The 21,917-nt window shown below is 37.1% G+C and overlaps 2 protein-coding genes across 3 annotated transcripts in view; one reads left to right on the plus strand and one right to left on the minus strand.

Moving 5' to 3' along the window:
- The window catches only part of LOC124617051 (mitogen-activated protein kinase kinase kinase 4), a 217,227-nt gene that overhangs the window by 187,241 nt on the left and 8,069 nt on the right, over positions 1–21,917 (plus strand). The gene's annotated exons all lie outside the window — the stretch shown is intronic.
- On the minus strand, positions 3,486–21,910 carry LOC124617077 (angiopoietin-related protein 7-like). Its single transcript, XM_047145237.1, has 9 exons — positions 21,659–21,910; positions 21,067–21,218; positions 19,090–19,283; positions 15,073–15,226; positions 10,956–11,235; positions 10,737–10,868; positions 10,523–10,655; positions 10,323–10,449; positions 3,486–3,944 (listed from the first exon to the last, which is right to left on the minus strand). Exons 1-9 carry the CDS (start codon positions 21,893–21,895, stop codon positions 3,629–3,631), a joined length of 1,725 nt encoding a protein of 574 aa, XP_047001193.1. The 5' UTR covers positions 21,896–21,910; the 3' UTR covers positions 3,486–3,628.

Raw genomic sequence — 21,917 nt, forward strand, 5'->3', positions numbered from 1 at the left:
TTTTTCCCATGTTTCTGATCCTTACGGCAAAAATAAAAAAAAGAAGACATTTTCATTTTCCCCTCTGTTAACCCTTTGGTGGGCGCGCCTCCGACAGTTAGCCGTAAGATGTGGTTTCCTGTTAGTATCACAGATAGTGTTACAGTTGTGTCCATGTCCAGATATGTATTTGTTATTCTCAACAGATGTCACCACGTACTACATTTGCGTAATTCATGCTTTCAGTAGGTTGGTCGCTATTGTTGTTTGAAACGTGAATGTTGTGCTTGTGGTGTTCGCTGCTACATGCCTTGTGATGTAAGTATTTTCTGTACTTGTGTTTATCTTTCGCCTCAAGGAAATCTTTCTTTTATATTATTATATAATGAATATTTTAATCGAAACAAAGTTCCCGTATGCAATTTTCAATACTTTTTACAGTCTTGGATACTGATTTATTACAGTATATTACTTTTATAAAAACATGTGTTTCATTTGGTCTCATAAAAGCCACCGTCTAATTGTATGCCTTGAAGACTAAGAGAAAGTATTGCAAGAATTGTCAGAAGAAGAATTACAAGAATTGTCAGATGATTACCGATTTTATATAGGAAAAAATAAAGGAACTATTTGGATAAGTGAACTGCTTCCTTCTTCTTCTAAAAACGAAGGCCAAGAACATTCTAAAAGTTTTGCCAGGTCCAAAAGCCAGTGCTGAAATTACGGAAAAAGAAATTGATGCATTTTATCTAGTCATTACTGATGGGATGATTGACAACATTGTGAAAAATACAAACCAATACTTCCAGAATAAAAAAAAAAAGAGCTGAAATTCAATATTCAAAAGAACAAGACTGCAGACACTCACAAAACCAGAGATAAAGGCTCTTTTAGGTGCATTATATCTAACAGGTATAAAGAAAGGACGACACGTGAATTGCTGTGAACTGTGAGATGCAGATGGTACAGGAATGATTATTTTACGAGCTCTCTTCAGCTATAAGCGCTTTGCTTCGAACTCTTAGGTCCGACAACGTGGGTACCTGGAATGAAAGAAAATAAAGTGACAAACTAGCACCTATTTGGGACTTCCATCAAGAGTTTGTCAATAATTGCCTTGCTCACTATAATGTCAACGAGTTTGTCATTATTGATGAGATGTTGCATCCTTTCAGAGAACGCTGCGGATTTGTATAGTATATCCTTAATAAGCCTGAAAAATATGGGATCAAGATTTATGCTTTGTGTGACGCCAAAACATTTTACACCCTGAATTTTGAAACTTACTGTAGCAAGCAGGACCCTACCTGAAATCTAACAAGCCTGATGACGTTGTACAAAGATTAGTGACACCAATTGAGAAGACAAACAGAAATCTTATGACTGACGGTGGCTACAGTAGCTACCCTGTGGCTGAAAATCCCCTCGGCAAAGATTTGACTTCCTCGGAAACCATGGGGGGCGGGGGGGGGAGGGGGGGGGGGAATACCTCAAGAATTCTATGCAAATAAAACCCGAGAAGTTCAGTCATGCCTCTTCGGTTTTCAAGATGGTATTTTATGGTCTCTACTGTTCCTAGAAAGAATGAAGTTGTGATTTTTTTAGCGACAATGCACGACACAAATGAAATGAATCAAGAGACTAAGAAATCTAGAGTGAATTTGGACTACAATACTACCAAAGGAGGAGTTGACACTGTAGATCAGATGTGCTCATCCTACAGTACTTCCAGAATAACGTGACGATGGCTATTTGAACTTTTTTGCAGACGTCTAGAAATTGCTGGGATAAATGCAAACATTATCTTCAAATTCAACAATCCTAGTAATAAAGAAAGAAGACAAATTTTTTGAAACATCTTGCTCTGGACCTAATGGAAGATCATTTGAATCAACAAGCGTTACTTGAGACACTTCCCAAGGATATTCACACCTTCTTGACCGAGTATAGGCACAAAGAAGAGAAGACCAAGGAGCCAACAAAACCTGAAATTTGTTACATATGTGGCAGACATAGAAACAACAGAACCAAAACAGTATGTATGAAATGCAAGAAACATAGTGTCACAGATACAAAATGTGTGAAATGTGAAAGTGAGCTGCAGATGGAAGTTGACTAATTTATTCACAAGCATTAACACGAGTGGGAGTTTATGAATGCTCCATTATTTCATAACATGTTCCCTTGTTACTTTCTTTTCACATGAATCGCTGCAATTAAGTGATATAATTAAAAGAACAATGAAGGCAGTAAAGAATATCAGCTTGTTATAAATTGCAATGACAATAATAGACAATTGTGAAGGCAACAAATAAATAAAAGATTATTTTTATAGAGCCATGTAATGTTATGTTGTGTTTTCTCCAATAAAATGTAACTGGCGATTATATAAAGATTATTTTTCCTTAGGTTAAAAATGTAACACTAATTGTGGTGTAAAAGCCACAATGCGCCAACTCATGGAAGTATTAAAGGCATGCCCACCGAAGGGTTAAAGAATGTATAACAATAGTTACTTAAACAATATTGTGATAAGGAAGGCTGCTACTCACCATATAGCAGAGATGCTGAGTTGCAGATAGGCACAACAAAAAAATGTTCACGCTTAAAGCTTTCGGCAACGGCCTTTGCCAACAATAGACACACACACACACACACACAAATACAAACACAAACACAAACACAACTCTCACACAAGACTGCAGTCCTAGGCAACTAAAACCACACTGTGAGCAGCAGCACAAGTGCCTGATGGGAGTGGCGACTGGATGGGGGAAAGGTCTAGGCTGGGGCGAGGAGGGGAGGGGAGGGATAGTATGCTGGGGATGGCAGACAATGAAGTGCTGCAGGTTGGGCGGCAGGCAGGGGAGAGGTTGGGGGGGGGGGGGGGGGGAGAGTAGCAGAAAAGGAGAGATATAGAGAGAAATATAAAAAATAAATAATCCCCCCTCTGTCCATCTCTCCCCTGCCCGTCACCCAACTTGCAGCACTTCACTGTCCGCCAGCCCCACCATACTATCCCTCCCCTTCCCCGCCTTAGCCTCTCCTTTCCCCCACCCAGTCGCCACTCCCATCATGCACTGGTGCTGCTGCTTGCAGTGTGGTTTCAGTTGCCTGGGACTGCAGTCGTGTGTGTGAGTTGCGTTTGCTTGTGTGTGCCTGCGCATGCTCGTGTGCGCGCATACATTTGCTTATTGTTGACAAAGGCCTTGGGCTGAAAGCTTTGAGTGTGAAAATCTTTTTGTTGTGCCTACTGTGACTCAGCATCTCTGCTATATGGTGGGTAGCAACTTTCCTTCTCATAATATTGTTACATTCCGTCTTGGATTTTCCATTGTTTAATAGTTGTGTAAAGAATGAAAAAAATATTTCCTTGAAATTTAAGTAATCATAACAAAACATGTACCACAAGTAAAAAAGAACGAGGTGCAGTACTTCTGCCTAGTGAAAACTATAAAACAGCTAAAGAACTAGCAAAGTCAAAGAATCACAAAGTTAGCAATTGGTTTCTGTTTTGGTAGGCTTTTGCGTGTTTATGGTTTCTTTATTTCAGTTTTGCAAGCTACAATACATTTCATTATCCCATTAACGATCCAGTTATTGAACTGAAATGTTACACTTGTTCAGAGTAGATTGAGTTTTATTTTATTCATTTTAATTCTTGGTCAGATATTTTGCTCGTTGAATGATGACTGTTTTCATCCAGAGATTCAGTTTCATTAGCTGCATTAGATTCTGTTATCTTCAGCTTTTCTCCTTGTGATCCATGCTTTCTATTTTTAAGTTTTTTGAACTGTGATTGTGTTCCATTATTTTTCACATAAATGTATGCTTTTGGATTTGGTCTAATTGAGATTCGTGTCTTCATCAGTGAGTAGCTTGGGCCATGCCAGTCATACCAGTACATTCCTTGGTATTCATGAGTGCTTTGCACTTCACCACCAAGATAACGCCCATTCAGATTGCTAATGAAAGAAAAGCATTATTATTACTATTATACTATTATTATTATTATTATTATTGTTATTATTGTTGTTGTTGTTGTTGTTGTTGTTGTTGTTATCGTTAGTATAAAATATAATAAATTGTATGTATATTATTCTAAAAATAGTTAAGATGGGAGTTGAAACTTCCTGGCAGATTAAAACTGTGTGCCCGACCGAGACTTGAACTTGGGACCTTTGCCTTTCGCGGGCAAGTGCTCTACCGTCTGAGCTACCGAAGCAATACTCACGCCCGGTCCTCACAGCTTAACTTCTGCCAGTATCTCGTCTCCTCGCGAGTCTCGGTGGGGCACACAGTTTTAATCTGCCAGGAAGTTTCATATCAGCGCACACTCCGCTGCAGAGTGAAAATCTCATTCTGAAGATGGGAGTTGTTAGTTACCAGCAACTGGACTAAAATTGACATTAAAGAAAGGGAGGGGGCAGATGAATCTCTGGCTTTGAAATTTTTAAAAATCGTTTTCCAGCATATAACAAAAGGGAAACAGTAAAAAAATTCTAAGTTTTACAAACACTGAAGGGAAGATAAGTCAGTTAAACTTAAAATGTTCACATTTTAATTTGAGTGTTATTGATATTGAATGAAAGAAGTAGTTTACTTTCCAGTCACTGTTTGTTTGTATCCACAACACATTTCAAGGATTTAAACGTCCACCACCAGGTGGATTTGTATGTGTTAATATGACATCTATGTTGTGTTCTGTCTTTGTTATAACCTCTGACACTGGCACTGTCTAGTGGAGAAACAAAACACTATTTCAGGACACGGTTTTCGGGAGGTTTTTGACTAAAACGTAGATGTAAGTGGAATACTTCAAGTGGTCACAAGCTCCTTTCTCTGTTCTACTACATCACATATAAACTGTTAAGTTTTGTAAACAAAGATGGTGTCTGGAAACTACTAGGTTGAAAGAACATACATCAAAAACAGAAGCAATCTTTCAAAGTACAAATAACTTATAGTAAACAACTTTATTATTTTACAGTAAGATGCAAAGCGTTGTGGAGATCTGTGGACGAGTTATCGATTACATATCTTGGAGTAAATATTTCAAGTAGTAGGAGTCCTTTCCTGTCCAGTTTATATAGCTTAACTTTTGTTCTCGTGCATGTAATCGGGTGACATGTTATGAAACTTAAGTGGATCAATTATGTTCCCAACTGTGGTAAAATTATACGTAAATAACAATTTTGGCTGGGGCTCAGAGATAGAAGATAAAAGGATTGCAAGAAAGAGAGCTAAGTTTCGTATGTGCTAGAGTTGTGAGTTTGTTAAACTTGCATCTGTTATTTGTTGTAATTAAGTAAATGCTGAAGTTATACATTTGTACTGAGTTAAAGATATGCATTAAGATAAACTTACACTCTTTAACAATACAAAGAGATAGATGTAGTATCAGGATGGCATAGGGCACAAACAGCTTGTTTTATTTAGGCAAGATATATGAGTTTTTTGATTTAGGCAAGTTATTATTCATTGGTAAAATATCCACAGAAACATGCAAATAACTAAATTAATTCATGGAAATTATAAAATGGGGGGGGGGGGGGGAGGGAGAGAGAGAGAGAGAGAGAATTTTCAAATACGAACGTTGGAAGGAAGGAAAGATCGAAGGAGAGTAAAGTTTTTCAGATCTGGAGGTTATTAAGATTATACCTGTTACATGTTATGATTAAGCAAAGGTTGGAGTAGTACATTGCTTAGGCTTTAAAATATGGAGATAGATATAATACTTATACCTTTAATTGACAAAAAAATGTAATTAATGATTTCCTGATGAGGCAACAGTTTGTTGCTTGAATTTTGTGTGTATGTTTGTGTTTGTTTGTGTGTCTATCGACGTGCCAGCGCTTTAGTTTGCTAAGTCACATCATCTTTGTTTTTAGATATAAAAAATGTAATTAGATAGATTAAAAAATCTACTCAACAAGTGGCAGCAGAACACACACATCAAAGGTTCTAATTAGGCAAGTTTTCGGTGGCAGTGGCTCCTTCTTCAGGCAGAAGGGTTGAAGGGGAAGGAAGAGAGGTGAAGGAAAAGGAATGGAGAGGTCTAGGAAACGTGGAAGGTTTCAGGAAGGTCATCCAGAACGGCAGGTCAGGGGAGACTTACCAGAGACGATGAGACAGACAGACTTTTCTTCATCGCCTCTGGTAAGTCTCTCCTGACCTGCAGTTCTGGGTGACTTTCCCAAAATCTACCCCTTTTTGTAGACCTCTCCATTCCTTTTCCTTCACCAGTCTCCTTTCCCCTTCGACCCTTCTGTCTGAAGGAGGAGCCACTGGCTCTGAAAGCTTGCCTAATTATAACCTCCTTTTATGTGTGTATTCTGCCGCCACTTGGTAAGTAGATTTTTTTATCTATCTAATTATATTATTTTGTCAAAAATTGATTGTTTTCATTTTTTTGTGCCATTAATTGATATATACATAGTTTTGAGCTGACAGGGTGTAAAAGCTATTGGTGTGTCAGTATATTTGTAAATGACGTCAAGCCATTGTTCATTTGGGGAATGTCAGGGCAGTGTAACTAATTATTTATGGTAAATATGAAGAGTAGAGTGCAGGTTTTGTGAGTGCGGAGGGGGGGGGGGGGGGGGGGGGGGGGGGAATTAAGAGACAGATGATGATATTGTAAATGTTGTCATTTTTATCCTTTAAGATGGACTCGTGTTGTTTTCTTTGGCGTTCATATACGAGGGCCGTTCAGAAAGTAACCTCCGGTTGATTTAAAAAAATACACCAAGTTAAATAAAAATATTTTAATATATACATCTTACAACTACATCTTTGCACTATTTTTCTACATAGTCTCCATAGCGATTGAGGCACTTATCGTATCTCTTCACAAGCTTTGAAATTCCTTCTGCATAAAAATCACCCACTTGTGCCTGGAGCCAGCCTGTGACCGCACCTTTGAGCTCTTCGTCGTCATCAAACCGCTGTGACCCGAGCCATTTCTTCAAATGCATGAAGAGGTGATAATCACTTGGCGCCAGGTCTGGGCTGTAAGGTGGATGGTTGATAACGTCCCACTTGAAGGACTCAAGAAGGGCCGTTGTTCTGCGAGCACCCATCGTGCACAGAACTTACGGTAACCCAATCTTGCTGTCACTATCTCGTACAAGAGAGTCTTAGAAATCTGTGGAAAACGAGTAGACAACTCAGACATTGAGAAACGTCGATTTTCACGAACTTTTGCATCAACTGTCTGAACGAGTTCGTCAGTCACCAATGATGGTCTACCACTCCTCTCTTCATCATGAACGTTTTCTCGTCCACTTTTAAATAAACGTACCCATTCACGGACAACTCCTTCACTCATAACTCTTGGTCCGTACACGGCACAAAGCTCACGATGAATAGCTGCTGCAGAATATCCTTTGGCTGTAAAAAACCTTATGACAGCACGCACTTCACATTTGGCGGGGTTTTCTATTGCAGCACACATTTCAAACTGCCACAAAAACTAAACTAGCGTAGGTACGACGTTCACTCGACCACAGCTTGATGCCGACTGACCTGTTGAGTGCGTGAACGCACAGATGGCGTCGCTACTCCCCCCACAACCCGCACTGTGACCAATCGGAGGTTACTTTCTGAACCGCCCTCGTATTTGGAGGGTTTAAAGGATGGAATGGATGCAGCAAATCCGTAGTTTTCCACAAAGTTCAGAATACTATTCTAATTCTACATTTATATTGTATGTGCCCAGTCTCACTTGAGATCGCTTTGCAGAATGGCAGAAATGCTTTGGGTTTATCTTCTGCCTTTGGCTGGATGGTCTTAGATTGATGTTTACCAGCTACTGTGTTCCGTAATATGCTCAGAAACTGGCACTTGTCTGTCACAGTTCATTCTCATTGATATTTGTTGTATGAATCTAACATTCGGGGCAATATCTGCATGAAAAAATAGAGGACATGTTTGTGCCCTCACAGTTAACACTTACCATTATACGTATGATTTATCAGTGCTGCAGCTATACTTTGTTGTGGTACTGACAGGATGCATAGGTCATATTTTACATCAGTGCTGTCTACAAGAGCAAGAACTATGATGGGTGGTATGGTAAGGCTGCCTTTGAAACTTGTGACTTCAAGTGTTCAGTGACCAGTGAAAATGATTGATGGGTTATGTATCACTCATATCTATGGACATGTCAAAATCATAATCTTCACATAGCTGCTCATTAATAAGTTATAGTTTAGTGTGGTATCATGTGAGAACACTTTCATTTTTCTGCTTGAAAGGAATTTCAGTGCTGCATTTTTCAGCTTCAGTCATACACTGCTATCTGTGAAATTGCAACCCTCATAAATAAATGATTGAAATTTTAGTTTTTGTGTGACCTGTGAAAAAATAATAAAACATACAAAGCAGTAAAATAATGTTACACTTCCAGTTTCTCATGAAGCTTTCATATGGTGTGTCAAATGCATTATATTGAACAAGCTTTGAAAATGTATCGTTTCAGGTAATTTTTTTCAGAGTACAGAGTTGTATTGATTTTGAGATGCGTACCATGGTAGAATTGCTATTGAGAAGATCCCAGAGGTGTTTGGGGGAGGGGGGGGGGGGTACATGACAGGAATAAGTGATTATATATCTTGAACATCACTTGCATCATATGAGTATGTCCTATTGGAGTAATGGTCCAGAAATGTCACATGCAGAATACTGCAGCATTTCAGTTTCTTATAAATTAACAACAGCCTCAGTTGCAATGTTTACCTGGATTTACCTGCGTTTCAGTTGGGATAACCCAACCTTCTTCAGAATAAAAGGAACTACGATTTCTCCATGTTGGACGTCAAAAACTAAAAACTATATTATAGTAATACATCGTCATATTGCAAAAACTTATGTGGGAAACAGCCTTGTTCCCACTTCGTGACCACAGTACAGCAGCAACGGATGTTGTACTGGAAATGGCTACACCCTCGAGAGCGCATGTGTGATAGTGTCATGCATACTTGTTAACACTGGTACCAACATGCACTCCTAAACTTAAAATTTTTTGAATAACCAGGTGCGGCTAACGAAATTGACATATACGTTTCCTGTAAGGAACAAAGATATATCAACTGTCTTAACATTTGTAATAATTTGTTGGACGTCAAAAGTGAAGGTAGCAATTCATTTATTATTTTAAACCGACCTAGCATATTCAGGCTAATCATCGAATTTGACTGCATGAGGATAACTACTGGTTTGAAATATGGGACATTTGTTGCAGTGCTTTGCCTTTGTATGAACAGTTTACGTGGTACTCTTTATCATCTTTCACTTTCATATTGATGATATAGCTGAGCAACATCTGTTATTCCCTTGTAATGGTAAATATAAATGTAAAGTTCCTCAGAAGCAAAATGAAGAGCAGTTGCTGGTTGGTTGACTTATTGTGATAGAAAATGAGAAAGAGCCAGTGAGATAATTCAGTGTCACAGTAATGAGGGTGAAAACTGACATAAATGCAGAAGGTACATATTCTATGAAACAATTAAAAAATATAAATTGAGACTCGGTCTTGCAGTGAGGTTTGGGAATGGAACTGCTAAGCAACAGAAGGATTTTATAATTGTGATGGAAAGTCAGAAATAAAAATTTTCAGTAAAAGTTTACTGTGAACTATTAACAGAAATAAACGAGTACCATGCATGCGCGTTTTTCAGATAGTTTCAGAAAGATTGGGATACAGCAAATTTTTCTTTGTGCAGAGTACTTATGAAGGATAAGACTAACCATACAGAGTGGACAGATGAATAGTGAGAATGAAATTTTCATTCTGCAGCGTAGTGTATGCTGATAACAAAACTTCCCGGCAGATAAAAACTGTGTTCCAGCCTGTGACTTGAAACCAGTACCTTTGCCTTTTGCAGGTGAGTGCTCCACCAACTGAGCTACCTGAGCATGATGGGTCATGAGTCGTCCTCAGATAACTCATTTAGTAGAACTGTTGACTGCAAAGGACAAAGGCCTGGATTGAAGTCCTGGTCTAGCACACAGCTTTAATATACCAGGAAGTTTCAGTTGAATAGTCACCTGTAATTTAAATCAAGAATTATTTATAATGGTGTGTCTTGCTATAATATGAATGTTGATTCTCTCAAAATTAGAAATTTAAGATAGTGATTCCACAAAGACTCTGTGCTGAAGTATTATTTGAGGACAAAGGGTGATTTCTGGTCACACATATACCTTATCTTATGGATATATTCCAATTTCTAACAACTGAGAACAAGCCAATTCAAGAACTGTAAAAGCTGGGCAGATACTGTATGTAGAAAAAACAGCAATAATAGTAGTAGGAATAATGTAGCTACTGTTATTTCCACCTTGTATCGCATCCATTATACCACCAAGCTCCAGTGTGAGACTCAGCACAATTTCCATCAGACCAGTTGTCGTGATCCATGTCATAAGTAGAGAACTTCATTCCAGCGTGATAAATTAGTGAATCACCTGAAAAAGTTCATATCCATAAGTTCTGTCGTATATTGGATTATAGGTACAATATCTTACTTAGTCTTGATACCTGCATCTCCATCATAGTCTCCAAGTATAGAGATTGGATAGCCTTCAAGTTCTGTTCCAACAGAAAATGCAGAGTAGAGGGCGTACGTCTTAGTGAGTGTGAAATCGTGCATTTCAATTAATAGTTCATGTATCTGGAAAATGCAAACAAATTAATACTGGCCATAAAAACATGATTGATCACGTCATTATGTACTTCTAAATTTTTAATTTACCACATCATTGGATAATATATGTATTTTTTCCAGTCCCAGCCAGAATTCTCCAGCTAAGTTCCCAAATCCATATTTATAGTCATGCCAGTTCCGAAAGAACTCTACAGAACCTTCATACCGATTTTGGATAACCTGAATGAAATCAGTGTGTTAGTTTTTAATTCATAAACATTGCATAGCAGTAGTTCATTAAAAACATTTGCAGGTAATGCTACATACTGTCCAACCTCCATTGTGGGTTTCTTGATCACAGTAGACAAAGAATCCTTTTGTGGATAATTTTGGCTTTATTTTATACACCCCAGAAATATTGTTACCATATTGCTGCAATGCTTTGCAATCTTCAGGGAGTTGTTCATCTTCTTCAGCTTGCAGTTTCATGTGTGGAGTAAATTGTTCTCTCATCAAAGGAGAGATAAAAGAATCCTGTCTTATTTCCATGGTAGCAGAATGAATATCTTGCTTTGTAGCCAATTTGGTGCTTATTGAAGATAATGATCTGAAATTATAATCTTACTGTTAGATACATTCTATTGTTTTTTTGTTATTGTATAGGGAAAGCAAGTAGTTGAGGGTGATAAAGAGTGTTTAGTTTTCAAAGCTGTTAGACAAGTGATTTTTAGCTAAGTGCACATTTACTAGCAGAAGAAGAATAAGAAGAAAATAATGAAATGAAGCTAAGACGCTTATAGGAAGAGATTTGAAAAGTTCATTCAACAACATCAAAATTTTAGAAAAATCTAGGTATATGTGTTGATAGAGATGCTCACTGTACAAATGACCATCTAAAGAAAGACAGTGTACAAAGCTGCATTCTAGGTTATTGCTTGGAGAAATAGAACACCTGAAAGAGGGATTAAAGTTGTAAAATGAGGAAACTGCAACTGCCTTAAGAGTCGTGCCACAGTACAGTAAGAAGCAGTTGAGATGACAATTAAACCTTATACAGTGGAAACAGGAATGAGGTAGAAACTACAATGGAAAATTTGGAATAGTGACATTAACAAAGAGGATAACAATTAGCCTAAGCAGAGAGAAACAGTACGAATTAGTGTAATGGTGTACTAATGTAACAGTGAGTCAGAAAATCAAGAGCCTGCACTTAAAGAATTAGCATAATAAAATACTTCACCAATTGCTGTTGTTGACAGGTGTGTTCCTCTCAATGTAGGATTTTAGAGTCCTGTGGCCCCTCCACCCCTTGTGATCCTTCCTCAACAAATCTGTCTTTTCTCACTGAAGAAGCACTCTGTATTTCTGGAAAGTATGATTATTATTTTCTACTTCAATTGTTTTTTTGGAAGTACAGTAATTGTGCATCCGGAAGGTAAGCAATGCCTGAACATCATGTCTCTTCGTAATTATAACATACTGGTCTGTTTCTGGGACATACTTCCAGATTGAAATATCTGTTTCCATTACTTCTTCTAGCAGGTACTCAAAGTGTACAGTTTTCAAGATTTACAATATTTGATATAGAACAGCCAAGTGTAACTAGCTATTGGCAAATAAGTATTAGCTGATCTTCCATCCCCTATGTTGCTAGTGCTCGTTTGTTACTTTCATTTCGTTGCAAAGAAGGGGGGGGGGGGGAGGGGGGACTGCTTATCATCTTTTAGGAGGAGTGGTTCCCGGGAGTGCAACCCTCTGTATTGTGTTGTACTTTAGTTTCCCAGGTATCACCTCCTGAAGCCATTCACCGAAGTGGGCCATTGTTTGTGCAAGTAATTGATTTGGGGGGGGGGGGGGGGGGGGGGGGAATTTGCATGGTATGTTACAGCATTATACACTGAGGTGACAAGTTGTGGGATACCTCCTTATATTGTGTTGAACCTCCTTTTACCCAGCGTAATGCAGCAACTCAACATGGGTATGGACGCAGTAAGTCATTGGAAGCCCCCAGCAGAAATAATGAGCCATGCTACCTCAGTAGCTGTCCATAATTGCAAAAGTGTTGCCAGATCAGGGTTTTGTGCAAGAACTAACTAACCAATATGTCCCATAAGTGTTCGTGAGATTCATGTCAGGGATCTGAGTGGCCAGACAATTTGCTTAAATTATACAGAATGTTCTTCAAACCAATCACGAACAATTGTGGCCCAGTGACATAATGTATTGTCATCCATAAAAATTCCATCGTTGTTTGGGAACATGAAGTCCATGAATGGCTGCAAATGTCTCCAACTAGCTGAATATAACCGTTTCCAGTCAGTGATTGGTTCAGTTGGACCCAGTACATCCATGCAAACACAGCTCACAGCTTAACGGAGCCACTACCAGTTTGCACAGTGTGTTGTTGAGAACTTGGATCCATGACTTCATAGGGCCTGTGTCACATTCAAACCCTGCCATCGTCTCTTACCAACTGAAATTGGGACTCATCTGACCAGGCCATGGTTTTCCAGTCATCTAGGGTCCAATCAGTATAGTCACAAGCCCAGGAGAGGTGCTGCAGGCAATGTTGTGCTTTTAGCAAAGGCACTCGCATTAGTTGTCTGCTGCTATAGCCCATTAATGCTAAATTTTGCTACACTCTCATAATGGATAAGTTCATCATATGACCTGCATTGATTTCTGTGTTTTTTTCACACAGTGTTGCTTGTCTGTTAGTTAGCACTGACAACGCTATGCAAACGTCGCTGCTCTCAGTTGCTAAGTGAAGGCTACCAGGCGCTGCATTGTTCGTGGTGAGAAGTAATGCCCAAAATCTGGTATTTTTGGCACAACCTAGACATTGTGCATCTCAATATGTTGAATTCCGTAATGACTTCCAAAATGGAATGTCCCATGCATCTAGTTCCAACTACTATTCCATGTTCAAGGTCTGTTAATTCCTGTTGTGCAGCCATAATCATGTCGGAAACATTTTCATGTGAATCACTAAGTACAACTGACAGGTCCTCCAATACACTGCCTTTTTATATCTCGTATACGTGATACTACCACCATCTGTATATGTGCTTATCATTATCCCATGACTTTTGTCACCTCAGTGTAATTAAGAGGTTTGTTCTGATTGACAACTTAGTGCAGTGGTTAAGATATGTTACTGACATACTGAAAGCGATGGGTCGAGTCCTGTGACATGCATTTTAAATTCTTAATCATAAATGTTTATTGAAATGGCTTTCATCATTATATTTTGTTCATGTAATTTGTTCAAATGTTGTTTTTTATTTTTATTTATTTTTTTATTTTTAATTTTTAATCCTTTGCTGCATCATTTTAATCCCCATTTTAACTTTATTTGCTTCATTTTTTCTACCAATAACCCATTTTTGTTTATAATCTTTGTCCATGTTAATTACCTTTTTGTATCAACTTTTCTTTAATTTCTTTAGTTTTTGTAATTTTATATTTTTGCCCATGTTACTTTAGTCACTATTTCTATTCCTCATTTTATTTATGCAATCCTTTCTTTCATTTAAATCTTCATCTGCATTATTTTGTCCATAGTGTAAATAGAATTTATGTTTTAAATGTTTACATAATGATTGTTATCACTCAGAAAGAAAAGTAAATTGCACAACAAAAAATTAATTCTCTTTACCATTGTGCAACAAATATAAATACTGATATATTATTTCACCTTTTGTTGTTTGGTGGGTGGATCGACATTTTCAAACTGTTAAACATTACAGTAGGTAAATAAAAATAATTAAAATTACATGGACAATTATTCCAAATGAAAAAGAATGATAGGAATAAAAAAGGAGAGCAAGTAAAAAAGTTAATATAATGATTGAAACGATAGAGTAGCTGATTAGAAATATAAAATTACAGTTGAACTACTTAATTTGAATTAAAATTAATTATTGTTGTTCAGTAAAGATTTAACATAAAAATTTAAAAGCATCAAACAGGATTAGAACCCACCACCTTCAGCATATCAGTCATAAGCCTTAACCATTATCTGTGCTGCCATGTGGAATAAACTTGTTAACTACCATGTACTAGTGCAACACTCAAAAGTCATTTTCATCAAAGGTCTCACATTAGTGAATAGCTTTAGGGTGTGAAACCTAGGAACATAACTGAACACCGTGGTATAGGTGGCTTCAAAAGTCGATCCCACGTCTGGTGACCACACTTTGTTAGGTGTTCGATGAAATGTGTCAGGCAATTTTTATTGAGAATGGGTCTGCAATGAAGAAACATTTAGGAAGAGGATTAATACATGGAATAAAATGAGTAGAAGGCAGCCGTTTTTGTATGGTTTCATGAATATTTTCGGTAAAAGTTTCCAAATTGGTTACAACAGTGTACCATTTTGGAGATCTGCCATAAACTGATGGTTATAGCACACTATAGTAATTATTACATAGAAAATACTTACTTTGTTGCATTGATTAATGTTGTGAAGTTTCTCTGTGTGTTAACCGCAACATTCTGTAAGTTTTTCACTATTCCCAGGATACTGAGAATGGAAGTTCGAACAATGCTTAGCTGATTGTCTGATCTTGTTTCTGCTGCATTTATTGCTCTGCTTCCTGATGTTGACATAAAATATGAATTTTTAGTATGGATATTCAGATTTTCCCATAAAGAAATTGAGGAAGTAATACTAAAAATTATGTATGATGAAATGCAAATTAAAAAAAAGAAAGAAAAAAAGGGGGGAAAAAACAAAACGCAGATTACCATCAAACAGTAAGCACTCAGTCATGCAGTCTGTGCCATTAATTTATATGATGAATGCTGTTGAGAAAGAGAGAAATTCAGTCTACGCATAATATGAAAATATGCATATTTCTTGTTCTCAATTTGTTATTATTCTCATGAGTCTTTTGTATACCCTTTGTTTTTCTTGATCTCATCATAATCAGTGTTTGGCTCTGAAATACTCTGTTTAAGTGTTCAGTGGCCACAGTCTACATTATTAGTATTTCCTAGCACTGGAAGAAGCATGTATCAATAATATCGCTAGACAATTAATTGAACAGAAAGAATTTGTACGGGAAGCTTCCGAACCCTTCAGAATTAACACAGGTGTTTGACACCAGACTCTCACCAGTTCTCTTCAGTCTGGTCTTAGACAAGGTCATGAGAGAGTAGGATAAAGAACTACAAGAGCGAGGACGAGGAAGAAGAATGAGATTTTCACTCTGCAGTGGAGTGTGCGCTGATATGAAACTTCCTGGCAGATGAAAACTGTGTGCCGGACCAAGACTCGAACTCGGGACCTTGCCTTTCGCGGGCAAGTGCTCTACCAACTGAGCTACCCAAGCTTGGGTAGCTCAGTGGGTAGAGCACTTGCCCGCGAAAGGCAAGGTCCAGAGTTCGAGTCTCGGTCCGGCACACAGTTTTCATCTGCCAGGAAGTTTCAAGGAAGAAGAAGATTTGAGGTGAAATGTCTCGCTTTTGCTAAAGATATTGCAGTAATTTCTAAGGACGAAACAGATGCAAAGATAATGATAAAAACAATTCACCCATTGAACATAAAAACAACAGATATAAGTATAAATATAGACAAATACAACACAAGAAACATCAAAAGAGTGATTAAGTTTAAGTATTTGGGAGAATGGACACAATCGAATGAGTTAGATAACACTACAAGTAAAGATAGATTGAAGAAAATCGAAGTAGCATACAAACTCACCTGAAACCAATTTAATAAAAGGTCAGTATCATTCCAGGCAAAAAATTAAACACTACACAACTATAATGAAACCAGAAACACTTTGCGGATCTGAATGCCTAACAATGAATAGCAGGGGTGATCAGAATAAAAGGGGTGAATAAGAAGAACTGGAAAAGAAAGAAAGGAAAGGACTCAGATAAATTTTAGGATCACAGAAGAACAAAAATAACAACTGGATGAAGAAGAGAAATGAAGATCAATACGGAAGCATAGAAACAATCACAAGAGATTGATTAATGGCCATATTTACAGAATGAATGACAATAAGCTAACAAAAAAATTAATTTAATTTCCAAATTAAAAAATATCACAGGATCGCTGGAAGAGACAAAAAGGGACTTGAGAAAACTTAACATCACAGAAGGCACTATACAGGACAAGGGAACTGATCAGTACTGTGAAATTTCCCATCCAACAACAAAAATCACAATCTAGCAAGATGACGTCAAATAAACAGAGGCAGGCCATCAGCCAACGCATGAAGTAGTTCTGGAAAGATAAGAAGAAAAATATAATATATACCTTTGCCTTATGTTCTGAGGTCATGAGAGAGTGGGAAAAGAACTACAAGAGCGAGGACGAGGAAGAAGAATGAGATTTTCACTCTGCAGTAGAGTTTGCGCTGATATGAAACTTCCTGGCAGATGAAAACTGTGTGCCGGACCAAGACCCAAACTCGGGTACAGACCCTCTATATACTCCTTCCACCTTTCTGCTTTCCCTTCTTTGCTTAGAACTGGATTTCCATCTGAGCTCTTGATATTCATACAAGTGGTTCTCTTTTCTCCAAAGGTCTCTTTAATTTTCCTGTAGGCGGTATCTATCTTACCCCTAGTGATATATGCCTCTACATCCTCACATTTGTCCCCTAGCCATCCCTCCTAGTCCATAATGATGTATGATGTTCAATTATACAATAGTGCAATGTACAGTGTCAAGAAAAGTAAAATTGGGGTGAAATTCGTTTCATCTGTGTGGTTTTAACCATGCTGAGTATTTTATTGTAACTTGTTTTAAATTGGTTATCTCATCCTTTCATCAAATCTGGCATGCTCTGATTGTTGCTCATTCTGGTCATTAAAAAAACCCGTGTCAATAACATTCACTGCTAAGGAATGAATTAAAATGCACTTGCTTAGATTTTTTATACTAAGTCTTGGAGTTTTTATACATTTATTAGACCTGCTGCAATGAATATAGTTGAAGACAGTGAGATATTTGAGAAAATTATCAGGTTTTGTAATTCATTGAAATTAACCTGTGTATTAAATAAAGTACAATTTATTACAACCTTAAAAAATAACTGAATTTATGTGCTTGACTCAATATTGTTAAAAGATAAGTGCTCTGATCAAAAGGGTCATGATATCAAAGAAAACCAGTAACTTGTTAAAGCTGTGAAACAATCTAAACAGCACAAGATAAAATTTGTAAAAGATAGTGGTGTGGTAAAACAGGAAAAGAAAAAACAACCAGGTTATGAGTGCTCTGTTTCCCAGAAGGCTTGCTCTAATTTGAACTGAATTTTGGTAGATACTCTATTCAGTAAAACCTGTGACCTGAGGTGTACAGGAGAGGTTGCACTACTACTTACGTTTTTAATACATTGTTTTGTGACATTTTAATTGAGCACCACAACACTGTAGCTGTATTTACAGGTGGGTCTAAACAGGGGGACTCCGTTTGGTTGCTCTGTTGTTTTTTTCCCCATCGCATCCTCAAGATCAGACTGCCTCAAGATTTTACTGTCTTCGAAGTGGAATTATAGGTGATCTTTAGGGCATGGAGCAGGTGGGGCATGTCAAGAGCACTAAATTTCGTGTTTGTTCAGATTCCCTGAGTGCCCCTCACTCTATACAACTTGTGTACCTAGCAGATAAAGTAGCCCAGAATATTCATGGATACCCTACTCTGATTAAAAAGGCAGGGGAAGGAGGTGTCTTTCTGCTGGGTGGCAGGGCTCATGGATAATGTGGGGAACAAAAGGGCAGATGCTAGCAGCCAAGGAGACGTGTTGTGATCCTCAGTTAATACAACATATCAACATCTTTGTTTCACATAGTTGTGCAAGGTCACCATAAACTGAGAAATTATTATTCTTTGTTGACTACATTCTACAGAGTTGTTGACACTCCTTGTCTACTGATACAAAGAAATAATTTGAAACTAAGTATCATTGACTGTGAAAAACATTGTTAGGTGGCAAAAACTGGGTCTATTACTGTGAAGTTTTGATGGTACCTCCCAAAGAAGTGGTATTTTAAGATGAGTGTACCATTCATTTTGGTGACTCCAAATCATGGTCTGTCAACATGAGATTAATCTGAGAAGTTAAAATTCAAGTTCCTATAGATGAGAATTTTAATTTGTGCTTCCAGTAAAAGCAAGTAATTTACTTTTCATGTACAGAAAAATTTCATTGAAAGAAATATGAGAAAGTACCAAATAGGCTAGTGATCTAATATGTAAATCACATATCCCATTCACTCTGACACTATCATAACATTTTCATTAGATTTGTAAATAACACATTGGTATTCCTGGTTTACTTTGCATATTCTTACATGTGGTTGAAGCACTATACTCTATAGTAAGCAACCAAATCAAAGAATATTTTATTTTATTCATGGTTTACCAATTGCTGCATGCTATGTGGATTACCAATGCCCAGAATATATATTTGACACACATGCTCATGCTGATTCTTACTTGTTTCTGAGAACATCCCTCGCAGATGTTCTTGTCCTTGGTTCAGGGCACTTGTATCCATTTTTATAGATTCAAGAACTGAATCAATTTTACTGCTCTGCCAATCAAGTTGTTGTACTCTTCGACTTACTTCCCGGAGTTCTGACTTCACACTTTCACTCTTTTCCTGCATCTGCACCTCTAGTTTTGTTAGCCTGAAATAAGTGGTCTTCTGATTGGTCAATACAGAGAAGGATGTATGCTGGTGGAATAGGCTTTGTATCACATTTTGTGTTAATATATTAACTAGCTATATCAGTGGCAGTTCATTTCATACTGATTGTGTGATAAACATGTGACACTGGAATTTGTGAAGCTGCTCATAAACTTCTACCTTTCATATCAGATCAAAATCTGTAGTAGTTTTATTGCTGTTTATGTATTAGCCTTCAAATGATAGTGTGTTTTATGCCCGGGAAGCTAAGAAGATAGGAAAAGAAATATCTTGAGTGACACAAAAATGTGGAATTGTTATTAATTGGAAGTACTGAAACTTGGAATCATCAGGAAGTGGTAGAAGGGAAATATTAGAATTGTGAGCGAATTCCTGTCAAGATTTGCCTACCTAACTTAATGCTAAATACATTGCTTGAAGCATACGTGGAAGTTCAGCAGTGGAGCTCTAGTAAGACTTTCTTTGTTTCCCAATATGTTGAAATATATTATTTGTTTTAAACTTTGTCCATTATAGAAAGAAAAGCACTGAGGATGATGAACAGATCCCACAAATTTTGAACTCTTGCACAATATTTCTGAAAAATGCCTGTGCTAGTCAAGACAACTTATCCAGCTTGTGTTGTACTCTGGGTTGTTTGTGTATCTTTTTTTTTTTTTTTTTGGAAATTCTGACAAAAACATTGTGAATAATTTTTCCTATCTATACAAGACATAAAGTCAGATTTTGGGAAGAATTATTGTCCTAACCAGATAAAGAGAACATTTGTGATCGAGTTTGGCAATAAAATGGCCAAAGCACTGGACTCATTTTCATATTAAAATGGAATTGAAATTCCCATCTGACCTTCCTGATTGAAGGTTTCTGTTGTTGCTTTATTATCATTAAAAATAAAGCAAGAGAATACTCAACCATTTTTATTAAGATTATCAGACTATTTGGCTTGGAGATATAAGTTTCAGTTAGCTGTAATGTTCATCATATTACACAGGTTCTATAAAATCAGTAGTTATGTAGTAGATGAAAACGACATCTGAATATTGTAACAAGAAGAGTGGCATTGTTCACAGTATATCCTTTGCAAGTAATGTACATAATATCCTGATTTATAATGTGTTAGGAAATAGTAATCAAGAAGTAGTTCTTTTGAGTAGATTAGCACTAATTGTAATTGGTTGTTAGTATACTGGAGAGACCTGCAATGCCTGTTAATATACAGTTTCACTCATTTAGTATCTCAGAAGACTCGGGCTTCACGTTCTACTTACAGAACATAGGATGTGACTGAATAAATGAATAACTGACTCTTGTCAGTATATCACTTTGCCCTCTTCCTATTCATTCCCCAAACTGGTAATAAGTTCTTCCAGTGGGACATGAAAGTAGTATTGGGTTAACTTCATCCCATACTCACAAAGCAAGTTTCAGATCCAAAATTTGCACTTACAAGATATGAGATGAGCTTTTTAGCTTACAACAATATTAGCTCCTATTTTGAAGTAAACTTCTGTGCTCCAACTATTCATTTTACTTAATGCTATGTCCGAATGTAATTTACTTAACTGTAATTAATAAATAATATTAAGTTTCAGATCCAAAATTTGCACTTACAAGATATGAGATGAGCTTTTTAGCTTACAACAATATTAGCTCCTATTTTGAAGTAAACTTCTGTGCTCCAACTATTCATTTTACTTAATGCTATGTCCGAATGTAATTTACTTAACTGTAATTAATAAATAATATTAAATGTAATGAATTACCGGTATTCAATTGTTTCTGTTTTCCTTAGAATCTGTTCCTCCATGGTCAAAACAGCTGTAAGACGATCTTGTAGTCTCTGAAGTAGTAATGTATTTTGCATTGCATTGTTTTCTTTCTCACTATTTTCACTGGCATCATTTTCATTGTACATCTAAAACATTGTTCGGTCTTGAAAAAAAGGTGGTAATAGCAACAAAACATAATATTTGAAATGTTGGAATGGCAGTAACCAAACTAATCTCAAAGTTCTTTTATTTACATTTTCTACAAGGAGAGTCAGTTATTGTTAACCTTAATTTATTACTTCAGCAGTGTGAAGCAGTTCTTATGCAAATCAAAATACAATTTGAGTGAAAGAATAACTACTGTAGGTGATTTATATGTTTCTAGCATCAGTAGGAAGTGACAGAAGTCGTTTCTTGAATCAAACAATGTACTATAAAGACTTGAATGAAAGGTCATACTTTTGTTGTTGTCTGCTGGTACTAGCCCTCAATCTGATGACCTGCTCTAATGATAGATAATTGACCTCATACTTTAAGCAATAATGTACTTACATGATTTATTTAACGTATTGACATGAAAACCCACCTCAGTCGCATTTGTAAATCTTCCTAAAGTGTCCCGTGCCCTTGGCAGTTTTCGTCTATTGCGCACTTTAACCGTTGTTTCCAAGTTTCCTTCTGTTGTAGTCTCATGATTAGCAGAACATGTATAAGAAATAAAGCAGCTAAACCACAAGAGGGAAAAGATTACATTCATCTCCATCGGCAGATTTGTGCTCTTGTGTTTTGCTGTTATCAAACAACTGAGAAAGTACTGTGACATTGCCTGTTATATAGCGGCATGC

This window comes from Schistocerca americana, chromosome 1 (assembly GCF_021461395.2).
Source record: "Schistocerca americana isolate TAMUIC-IGC-003095 chromosome 1, iqSchAmer2.1, whole genome shotgun sequence".
Classification (NCBI taxonomy): Eukaryota; Metazoa; Arthropoda; class Insecta; order Orthoptera; family Acrididae; genus Schistocerca; species Schistocerca americana.